This window comes from Acomys russatus, chromosome 10 (assembly GCF_903995435.1).
Source record: "Acomys russatus chromosome 10, mAcoRus1.1, whole genome shotgun sequence".
NCBI lineage: Eukaryota > Metazoa > Chordata > Mammalia > Rodentia > Muridae > Acomys > Acomys russatus.
Window position 1 is genome coordinate 27,153,809 of NC_067146.1, and position 12,436 is coordinate 27,166,244.

Here is a 12,436-nt window from a genome sequence, read left to right on the forward strand (position 1 = left end):
GATAGTTAAATTTTCTTATTGAATAAAATAAATTTATTGAGAGTTTGGCTTTGGAATGAAGAATTTTATGGAACCACTAAGTAAACATAAAATGTCACGTTTTTTGGCATAGCAAGAAGTTAATTTGACTTCAAAAATAAAGCCTAAATTCTAGTTATTTTAAAAGAAAAAAATTTTAACAATAGCAGTCCAGTTTAAGGAAAGCATAGTGATTATAGCTTGATATAGGCAAGCTTATATTTCTGAGGCAGTATGAGGTTTTGGAACATATTTTACACTTAGGAAAAGAAAATGATTCATGAACAACAATTAAACTCTAACGGTAGATTAGTGTATAAGGGACACACAAATCAGCTTCCCAGGAAGTTTTAGTTTCTCAGGCTCCTTGAAAAACCCAGTTTTATTAACTATTATACTATTTCACTTTCAAAGCAATTACAGACAGTGGTTACATTTTCACCATGCATCTTTGCAGTGTAGGAGTGATATCGCATCAGCTGATAAAATACAGCAGATAACTATCCATCTGGAGTTATAGGAAGAGCTCTGTCAAGCTCACTTGATTTCCTTCCACGCTATCTCTTCACTGGACCCCTCTGTACAAAAAGTAGAACTCATTCTAGCTATTTCAAAATTTAAAATGCCATTTACTACAATATATTAAGCAGCTCCACACATCCACAGGAACCACGGGCAGTTCTAGAGCGTCTCCCCAGCCCCACCCCACATCCTGAATGAGCATCTAAGGAAGACACAGCAACTGCTCTGGGAAGGCCTGGCTGCCTCTTTATTTGGCTTTCAGGTAAAATGTCACGCAGTGAGAGGTAGAAAGACTCCTCCCTGCAACCCAAGGGACCCACACTTTCAGTCATGCTTACCAGATCCTACTACTCCCTCAACCTTCTGCTCTGTTGTATTCCACTCCTCCAGACAAATTCCCCAACAATAAAGATGTGTCTCAGAAAGAACTGAGCAGCCTGGATGCAGCGTGCCTCAAGAAATGCTCAAGGTCAGGGTCAGCCACACAACCATTGTAGAAACGTAAGAGATCTTTCAAACTGCCAATGTCCTCTAAATTTTAGCTCATGACTTATCAAAAGGACATAAAATTAATATAGTCTTTTCTACAGCATTAACAATAAAAACGGCATTGAAAATTCATTGGTGCCTTTCACTTAGCCAAATTAGGAACTATTTAACAGAATGTTTGCCTTCATTAACATGTTTTTAAATGTGCTAAGTCCCAAAGTGAAATGCATTTATTTCTTGAATCATGATGAAAACAATAACAAACATGTAAATTTAAGTGCTACTCAAATACCAATACAGACTCTTCACTTCACATTTAATACAGGGAAAATTACAAAGTCCTTAGTTGTGAATAATGGAAAGGAGTCAGAAGATAATAATGAATGTAATGAATGTAAGTACTCACACACACACACACACACACACACACACACACACACACGCACACACACACACACAGAGACAGATAGACAGACAGACAGACAGACACAGCTAGCCCCTGGTCAGGGACAGTTTGAACCTGGGTTATTTTCTCACATTACACAAATGATCTCTTGCTGAACTACAGATCCTTCTCCTTTTAACATTCATCGTTTTAGTTTGAGGGAAACTTTGGCTAAGGCTTCAGGATGCACTTGAGCTCCCTCTATAGCTCAGGCAGGCCTTGACCTTGTGATTCTTCCACTTCAGCCTCTTACATAGCGAGATTACAGACCTGTGTCGCCAGGCCTACCATCAATGTTCAGGCTTATACATCATTTTGTGGCTATGAGCTATTGCCATTCTCTGTGTAGACCAACTTTTGTATTAGCTCATTTGTGATTATTGAATATACTTAATTAGCATGTCACAAAATATTATAAACTTAATAGTAGCATTATAAATTAGGTATTAGTAATAGCTAGCACTTATTGTACTTTAAAGCTCATATTAACACAGTTCTGTATGGGAACTCGGGAGAAATATAGTTTGTGTTATTTTGAAGATATATTAGGACCCTGGAGAGATGGCTCATTGCTTAAGAGCACGTACTACTCTGTAAGAGGACCCAAATTCAGTTCTTAGCAGCCAGGTCATATGGCTCGCAACTCCAGCTCCAGGAGATTGAAGGCCTCTGGTACTTAGGTACTCAGGATGTGTACTCAGGTACACATCCACATGTGGACCCACATACACATACTCAAAATATAAGATAATAAAAACAAATTCTTTACAAAATGAATTGCAAAAGAGCACTTGAATAAACTATAAAGATAATGTTTAGGGAAGATAGCCATACTTCAATAACTAGAGCTTTAAAGTTGTAATCTGCCTTACTAATAGAAGCATCTTAGTAGAGTATTTTTTTTTTTGCCTGAGTGTGTGTTTATTCTGTTTGTTTGTTTTTTTAATCACAGTATTAAGAAAAAAGTATTTTTACAAAAAAGCTTTTATAAGTTGAAATAAAATACAAAAACCAAAACATTTAGCTTTCCTATAATATTTCTAACTAATGATGCTTCTACAAATTAAAGTTAAACAAAAGGTTTATACTTATTCATAGTTTTGCATAAATTGGTAACAACTTTCCAAATAATAGGCAGTTATTCCAGAACAATATAAATCTTACTTTTCTAGTGTTGTGTGCCAGCCTTTTTCTAGGGCCATTTAACACCACTCCCCCCCAATAAGGGACTGAAGATAGATCTAAGTGTGGATACCATCTATGATGCCTAGCTTTATGTCAACTTGACACAAGCTTGAGTCATTTGAGAGGAAGGAGCCTCAAGTAAGAACATGTCTCCAGGCAGGTGTGGTTTAATCCCAGCACTCGGGAGGCAGAGGCAGGTAGAATGCTCTGAGTTCGAGGCCAGCCTGATCTACAAAGTGAGTCTAGGACAGCCAAGGCTACAGAGAGAAACCCTGTCTTGAAACACACACACACACACACACACACACACACACACACACACACACACACAAAATGCCTCCACAAGCTGGGGCTGTAGACAAGTCTGTTTGATACAGGAAGAACTCAGCCCATTGTGGGAGATGCCACTGTTGGCCCTGGGTTCTATAAGAAAGCAGGCTAAGGAATCAATGAGGAGCAAGCCAGTAGGCAGCATCCTCCATGGGATCTGCATCAGCTTCTACTGCCTACTTCTAAACTGGCTTTTGGTTATGGTGTTTCATAACAGCAAAAGGAACAATGACCAAGAACCTACCAAAGTCCATGTTTGTGAATCATGAGTTGTATTAGGTTTCCTTACTTTATAATCCCAGAATGGGTGAAGGCTCAGAAAACCTGCAAATCTAGGATACACAGCTGCCGACATGTAGCTCAACAGACTGAAGAGTATCTTTTCTAGGGTGCATAGTATAATACCTAAAATTAACCTATAAGCTCTGACTGCCCAAGGACCAGGTAACGACCTGGCATGCTGGGAATTGTGGGTCTTGAAAAGATGACAATGCCTCACTGGAAAGTATGGTGTCCTATTGGATAGTCTTTATAAACCCCTGCCTCTACTGCCTCCCAAAATGTGTCACAGGACCATGCAGCTGGAAGTTCCAAGTCCTGACCAAAGTCCACATTAATTAGTACTTAATAAAGCTTGTTCTGCCAGGCGTGGTGGCTCACACCTTTAATCCCAGCACTCGGGAGGCAGAGGCAGGCAGTTCACTGTGAGTTCGAGGCCAGCCTGGTCTACAAAGTGAGTCCAGGATGGTCAAGGCTACACAGAGAAACCCTGTCTCGAAAAACCAAAAAAAAAAAAAAAAAAAAAGCTTGTTCTAAATTTGACTCAGAATGGTGGAATTGGTTTTTCTCTTTCAAATCTCAGTATTAACAATAGTGAATCTCTTTCTTTGAGTGCCCCCTGGGCTCCCCACCAAGCAGGCTACTAAGATGAGACTTGATAGCCTGTGACCATAAACTGGGGGAGGAGATCCTCCTCGGTCATCAAACTAGGGGAGCGAAATAGGGTGGGTATGGAAGGGAGGGAGGAAAGGGAGGATACAAGTGGTGGGGTAACAATTGAGTTGTAATCTGAATAAATAAATTAATAAAAAAATAGTGAATGTCATAATTAACAATAGTTGGTCTAAGTGTCTTCCAGGGAGCTTGGCTGAGTTTTGTTTCTTCGTAACAGTTCTACTTGCCCCTGCTTCTTTCAGGTGGCTGGGCTTGTCTGAGAGAAACTCTCAATAGTCTTTATTGTTTATATACCCTTGGTGAGGGAGGGGTCTATTGAATCTCATAATTTTCAGAGATTTCCTGATGCTATTTTGAATTATTTACTTCCTGTCTTAAGAGCTTCTCTATATAATGTAGTGTTTAACCTCCTCTTAGAACATCTGTTGTTTCACTCTTTAACCTTCTTGTAAATATCCTGTCCTAAAATATCTTATTGTTTTACTTTTCTTTTATATCTTTTGTCCTAACAAGTTTCTCTCCAAGATGGAAAGCTTTATCCTTGGACAAAACTGCCATACATCTCGTCTTCATTTAACTGAATTTCCTAAAGTCATAAGCTGATTTTTTTTTCAACTTAGAATATGATAATAGCTCTATCTTCAGTAATGAAGAGGTTGATCAATATTTTCCCACCATTGATGCATACTGTTATATGAGTTATAAAATTAAATTTGAAATTGGGATTTTTCTTATATAACATTAAATATATATTTTAAACATTTGGTTATAAAGAAGGCCAAAATGAAGCTGTCAGCACCATCGGATTGGATGAAAAATAAAATAATGTTTTAGGTCATTTAAAGATTTTTTATTTCTCACTTAGGAGAGCAGGCCCTATACCTCACCTGGGCAACACAATGGAGGTGGCCCTGATGTTGAAGGCAAGAGTGAGCCTGCCCTGGGAGTGTGAGAGCAGGAGAGCTGACCCTACCCCTCACAGGCTGTAGCATTGGGAGAACTGATTCTGCCCCCTGTCAGGTGCAGCATTGAATGAGCTAGCTGGGGCAGTGCTGGAGAGCTAGCCATGGTGGTGTGAGTACAGGAGAGCTGGCAGGCTGACCACCTCAGCTACCACCCAGGCCCTGAACATGGCTGTTCTTGTAAGAGATCATATCCAAAGACCTTCTAGGTGGGTGTGGTCTGGCTGCACTACAGACATGCCTTTAATTCCAGGAGTCAGAGCCAAGCAGATCTTTGAGTTAAAGGCCAGCCTGGTACAGAGCAAGTTTCACGTGAAACTCATAAAAAAAAAATCAATAAAAAAAAATTAAAACTCCCTATTTCCTGCCCTGTGTGGTTATTCACATCTTTAATCCCAGAACTCAGGGAGGCAGAAGCAGGCAGATCGCTGTGAGTTCAAGGCTATCCTTATCTACAGATTAGTCCAGGACAGCCAAGGCAACACAGAGAAACTCTGTCTTAACCCCCCTGCCCCCCTCCAGAAAGTAGAAAAATAAAATAAAAACCAGCAGTTCTCTCTTCTGCTGACATGCTTAATACCTGCAGAACAAATGGAATTGCATTTTGGCAAAGGCACTCAGAGCCTATAATGTGGACTTTTCAAGTTTGCTTTCATCACCGAGTATTTCTTTTTTAGCTTCCACTTTGTTATTATACTGTGTTGACTCTTCATCATTCATAGCAGTTAGCTTTTCATATAAAGAATGTGACTGTAAACAAAGGGACAAGGCAATTCCTCCCCCACTGGAGGAGGTGTTTTTTTTTTTTTCCAATGTGTGAACCTTGCTACTACATGTCTGGAGGAAGGTGCAGGTAGGGCAAGAAATAAGGATGAGAAATTAGTGACCAGGGTTTGAGTATAGTCTTAAGAAAGGGCACTTTCTTCAAGACCATTTTGTCCTTCTCCGTGTACAGTGTTTAATTCCAACAACCTCTATCTTCAGAAATGACCTAAATTAGTACTGGAAGAATTTTAAAAACAATATGTTTCTAACAAATAGAAAGTTTCTATTAGATGGGAGAAAGGTACTGAGGCCACCTGCCATGACCTGTTAAGAACACCCAGTGTCAGTCTTTCTCAGGATGTATAAACTGAGGCTCAATCTGAATTCATGCAAATTTCAAGTAAAGCTTAACTATCCAATCTACAGTTGTTAAGTTGCTTCTCAAGAAAGCCAGAAGTCAAAAAACAAAAATATGTTTTTCAATTTTCTTGGAAAATGACTGCTTATTGTAAATATATTTTATGTTAACCTAAACATTATGACAAACAGCATAACTGCTTAAGAAGTAGCAAGAAGTTTCCCTATACTTATAAAATAGAAACTTTAAAAACACTCTTCTGAATAATCAGCAAATAGTAGTACCTATATTTTATTAGTGGTGCAGAAAAATAAATAGCCACTTTCATTGCCAGAAGTGACATAAACTCCTAGACCATGTAGAAAAGGTATATGAAAAGCGTATGAAATATGGACATCTGTGCATGCCTTTAATTCTGGCACTGGAGAGGTAGAGGCAGGCAGTTCTCTGTGAATTTGAGGCCAGCTTAGTTTACAAAGCAAGTCCAGGACAGCCAGTGCTACACAGAGAAACCCTATCTTAAAACAAACAAAAAGCTTAAGAGAAATTTGACTAATGGGGTTTCCTCAATAATATACATAATCAAAAACTATTGAAAGATATTAATCAAGTGTAATGTGATTTGTAATGGAGAAAAGTTGAGACAACATAAATATGAAGTGACTAGGGTTAGCTACTAATAACGGGTTATTCATACAGTAAATTGCCACCTAGCCATTTCAGAAACATCCTCTTCAAAATCAATGTATACAGGCAAAGGAAAAAGGTTTTATTTTACTGGTAAAACTTTGAGTAGTTTTTGTCTTCTTTACTCCTTCCTCTAGTTGTCAAATTCCTTTCAATGTTTTTAACCTTTTAAGACACTGGTTCTCAATTTTGTGGGTGCTGACCTTTTGGGGCCTAATGACTCTATCATAACGGGCAACTCAGATCCTCAAAAAACACAGATATTTACATTATGATTAATAACAGCAGAAAAATTACAGTGATGAAGTAGCAACTAGAATAATATTATGGTTGGGGGGGGGTCACCATAACATGTGGAACTGTCTTAAAAGTTGAGCATTTGGAAGGTTGAGAACCTCTCTTTTCAAAGGTCGTAAAAATTCATCTTTTAGTGGTATGAAAGAAGGTTTGAAAAGGCAAATCAAAACAAATGAACAAACGAATCCTGGGAAGAAGAGGTGGTTCAGCAGTTACCAGTGTTCACTGCTCTTGCAGAGAACCGAAGTTGAGTTCCCAGCTCCCACATGGTGACTCACAACTACCTGTTCCTAAGTCTAACTCCAGCTGATCCAAGGTATTCTTTTGGCCCCAGAAGGTATGGCATGTACACACACACACACACACACACACACACACACACACACCCACACGCACACATAATTTAAAAAAATTAAATAAAAATACACCTTTAGACTTGCTTTGTTAGATGGAAGTGGGAAAAGTTAATATTAAAAAACAAACACCTGTCTGGTGGCACTCAGAGGAAGGATAGCAGGCTACCAAGAAGAGACTTGATACCCTATGAGCATATACAGGGGGAGGAAGTCCCCCTCAGTCACAGTCATAGGGGAGGGAAGTAGGGAAAAATGTGAGGGAGGAAGGATTGGGAGGATACAAGGGATGGCATAACAATTGAGATGTAATATGAATAAATTAATAAAATATATTTTAAAATAATAATAAACAAAAAACCCCAAAAAATTAAATTTAATTTAAAATTTGAAAATAAACAAACACCTAATATTCAGCACAAATGATATATATCTATCTTTAGTACCAACTAGTATATTCCTTTAAAATATTTTCAACTTTATTTGCCTTTCATGTTTGGAAAAAGAAAAAAGCAAATAATCCAGGCTCTCTTTTCTTTCCAAGTGAAATTTCCCCATTTAAGTCTATGTAACTCCCTGTTTCCTTATTTCTTGTAATTTCACTTCATAACTGCAATTAGTTCTGAAATTTCTTTATCTCTGTCTGTGTCTGACCTATTTCTTCACTTATTCCTTTTCCTGTGATATGGAAAGCATGTGTTACGCTATGTTCTTCAGGATGATGTTTTTTATTAAATATTTTTATTTTTATATATACATTTAAATTATTACACACACATATATATAATAAACTCCCTACATCAAGAAGAACCATGAAACAATTAGGAATTATTTAAATGTTACATTCTTGGTGTTTGTATTTGGCAGCCTCGAAGAAAGCATCTTTCCTATCATGATGCATCTAAAATTCTGAATGGAAATCATTATCTATCATATGTAGTCACTATCAACTTAAAATATCTATCTAGACCTAAAAATATCTTAACCCCTAAACAACTAAGCTTAATTGTAAAACTAAACTATCTGGTCTTCAACCCCATAAAAGACTTGAGAAAGAATAGAATTGGGTACCCGAGTATAGAGGGTGTGCAGGTTAGTAACTTCCCAAATGAGATGATGACAGAGACAGTTTGCTGCCTGAGCAATCATCCAAAACTCTCTATAATGTTGGGGCATCATCTTCAGCCTTCTGGCCCAATATATCTGACAGATATATTTGTGAGGCAGGAACTGTTGAGGACTTGCTTACCCTGTCTTGGCAGAATTTGGCCATTGACTCTGCGGGCATCCAAGCTTGCCTTTTTTTTTTTTTTTTTTTTTTAGGGAGAATACTGTCTGTGATAGAAATGAGGACTCTTTGCCCAGTGGCTTATTTGCCACATTTGAAATCAACTCCATAAGGAAGTTCTTTGATGCTCATCATCCTCTTTGAGGTAGGCAAGGAAAGATAGAACAAAAAGTAGATTAGTGAATCTACTCACCTTAATGCTTTGTCATTCACAAGGTTATTTTTGCTTAAGAATTTTGTGTATAGATGAAAAGTAAGTTTAATTTTAGATACAGTGGTATAGAATTCAAATGTAAGATTATTTTCACATACATTATATATATATATTTCTACTTTAATATGAGGTATTTTTCCCATATAATTCAATTATAATACAAGGTTTACTTCCAATACTTTTAAGTGCTATTGCAGGTTGCTTAGGATAAATAAGTTATACAAGTTAATTGTTAATCGATCAAATCACAGTCATATCAATTACTAGTCTGTTTTTATCATAAGAATATACTTCTTAGGTGCAACAGATAGATGATTCTATAGAAAGATAAGGTAAAATAGTTAGATAAGGTCTTCAAAAATCTCAGAGAAATACAGAATATGGCATTTAAAATGTTTTTATTATTTTAGAGATTCATTGATGATCATTTTTTCAAGATTTATTGATTTATTATTATTATTATTGTTGTTGTTGTTATTATTATTATTATTATTATTATTATTATATTGCTCTGCCTGCACGTATACTTGCATGCCAGAAGAGGGTACCAGATCTCATTATAGATGGTTGTGAGCTACCATATGGTTGCTGGGAATAGAACTCAGGACCTTTGGAAGAGCAGGCAGTACACTTAACCTCTGAGCCATCTCTCCAGCCCCTTCAGGAAACATGTAAGGTAATTTTTATTCACTTGATTTAATTGTCTTGGAGCTTTACTGTCTGTTAGCCTAGCTCTAGTCATGGTAGCTTCTAGCTCCTATATAATCTAATCTAGGCCTAGAATGTTTCTAGCTTCTGAAATTTACTCCTGAGTAAGATCATTCTTTCTAGCTCTGAGTTCTGGCTGGCTGGTTCAACTCAGCTGTTCTGGCTCAAACTCCTCTCCAAGCTGACTGATTCAAAGTGGTTTCTCTCAAGTTTTTCACTGAATTGTTCTGCTTGGCCTCAAACTATCTCAAGCTATCTGTTCTGATCTTCTGCCTCATTCTCATTCTCTGGGTTATTATGTCTTCACCTGTGTCTGGCTTGTTCTTTCTCTGAAACCTGTCTCTGTACAACTGTCTGGGTAAAACTGCTCCCTGCTCCCCCTGGCCCTTTAAAGTCATCCCTCTTTCCTCTCTGTCCTCCTGAGTGTTGGGCATATCCTATTCTGACAAATCTTTCTCTGATTCATCACTTTGTCTGCCTCTCAATTAGACATCAGTTTCAACTATGGCTATGTCCTTCTACCAACTAACTTTACCTTCATTGTTTGGAATTAAAGGTGTGTGCTAAGGGTGTGTCCAGTCGAAGTAGCCATGTTGCTGGATTGAGATCCCTCCACAGTAACATGCAATAGTTACTGTATAAACTGACCACATGACCACTCTGCTGTATGGTCCACAGGGAGGCTTATAGTGTAGATATGAGGGAGAGAACAGACGGAGACATTTAGAAGAGTCCAGAGCTGAGAAAAGTATAGCCTGAGAATGGCCAGCAGACTCGACCTGACTAAGCGAAGCAGGGGCTGAGTGGAGAGTCCGAGGAGAAAGGGGTGTTGGGAGAGGGGTGGGGTGAGAGGAAGTCCAAGAGAGGGTAAGAGAGAGGACTAGCATGGTTATAAGGAGCAGGAGAAGCTGAGGAGAGGGAAGCTCCTGAACTGGACGAAGTTTGATGATGGGACGAGAAGAGCCAAGGAGGCCTATGGACACTATAATGTCTAACAGGTATTTGTGATTCTGAGGGAGCCTGGAGGCCAGCATGAGTTTTTATCCCTCTACTGATGCAAAAAGAAAAGGTTCCTTTTTGGATTGGGAAACCAGCTTCACCAGTTCCTGAAGAGTGTGTTTCATGTCTAACCTCCAGAAATTTGGGGGAAATAGAGTTTCCTTTGGACCTGACAGTTAAGTAAGGAGAATGTTACTAATATTACAAAGTCATTGATCTAAAAGTTCCAAGGCAACAATGTTTATACAATGTCATGTAACCAATCCGTGATTTGGAGGTAGTGCACAATTAGATACAATTCATTCATTGCCTGCTGTGCCCGCTGCATCTCCAGCAGCCAAGGTACCAGGACAGAGCTAATGCAGTCTCCTTTTGGAGAACAGGCTTCCATCTTTCTTAAACATGCCAACAATCACATCCCCTTAATAGTTTTGTATATGAATAAAAGGAGGTAGGACACGGGGAGCCAATTACTGAACTCTGCACGCACTAGTGGACTAACTCTCCAAAATAATATGAGGGAGATCACCTGAGTCGACTACTGAGTTCTGAGCTGACGCACAATCAATGTAGGTTTTCCAGAAACCCCATTGGTATGGTCACTCCATGCCTTTCGGTGTTTACAACTTGGTTGTCTCACATCTCCTATTGTTTTTCCTATTATCCTTCTTTTCCCCATTTCATTGTCTTAGTCCAGTAGCAGCTTGCCAGACATTATCCCTGGTAATCTAGAGAATTAAATCCCGATTTGGTAGCTTGACCTCTCCATGACCCCAAAGAAGGCTCCCAAGTTAGGACTCCTCTTTGAAGTGTAAAATCCTGTGCAGTCAAGTCTTCAAAGGGTATCTAGTCGAAGGGGATCTACATACGTGCAACAGGGTGCTGCGGGAACTCAGGTGGACGATCGTGTCCGGTGGCATCACATAACTCACGGCGCCTTGGGAAGTTGGGAGACGTGCCAAACCTGGACCTTACAATGAAGCTCAAACTAAGCAAACTCTGAGGCGCAAGCGCACCCTGCACCACAGCCCTCTCCCCCACCCCCTCCCCTGGCCGCCTGGGCGCCTCCGCACAGCATCCGGGGCGTGGCCTGGCAAGGGGCCCAGCGTTTGCTCCGCCTCCTTCAGCTGCTCCTTCCCAAACAACCCGGCGCTCGGCCGCTGCCCTCCGTCTATTGGCCGCTGGGCCTTTCCATTTCCGCCCAGCCCTCCGGAGTCCACCAATCACTTTGCGTTCTTGGGAAGACACCGCCCCCGAGGCCTTTGCTGGGGCTTCTCGGCCGTCTCCAGCTGCTGCCTCCGCTGCTGCCTCCTCCTTCGCTCCTCCGTCCGGGTAGAGACCGCGGGGCCGGAGGGGCGGCGGCGGCGGCAGCGCTAGCGCTATGGAGCCGGGCCCCGGCGGTCGAGGCGCAGCGCGCGGACAGCGGCCCCCGAGCACCACCGCGCAGCCCCGGGAGCAGGAGCGGAAGCTGGAGCAAGAGAAGCTGTCCGGGGTGGTGAAGAGCGTCCACCGGCGGCTCCGCAAGAAGTACCGGGAAGGTAAACAGGCGGCGGGGGAGGGGAGGCGCATCCCCCGGCTGGGTCAGCTCTTTCCAGCCCCACAGGCCACCATTGACACACACGGGGGCGGCACGTCTGCCCAGGCCGCGACCGACCGGCCGTCCTTTCTGCTACCGGCGCCCGGAGCCCTAATGGGCAATCGCCACCCGCCTAGGCCCTGTCCCCAGCGGTGTGCTGAGACCACTGTCACCGAGCACACACTCGGAGGGAGGGAGGGAGGGGTTTTCAGGTAAGATCCCACGAAGGGGAAATCCACCATGGAAAGAGACTGGCAGAAGCCAAGCTGCCCCTCACTCTTCTGCA

The 12,436-nt window shown here is 40.8% G+C and overlaps 1 protein-coding gene across 1 annotated transcript in view; it reads left to right on the plus strand.

Annotated features, from left to right (window-relative positions):
• Nucleotides 1-11,934: 11,934 nt before the first annotated feature.
• Bmt2 (base methyltransferase of 25S rRNA 2 homolog) overlaps nt 11,935-12,436 on the plus strand; it is a 48,834-nt gene continuing 48,332 nt past the window's right edge. Inside the window, exon 1 of the mRNA XM_051151919.1 lies at nt 11,935-12,112. Within this exon, the coding sequence (XP_051007876.1) occupies nt 11,956-12,112 (157 nt within the window). The 5' untranslated portion in view covers nt 11,935-11,955. The remainder of the gene's footprint in view (nt 12,113-12,436) is intronic.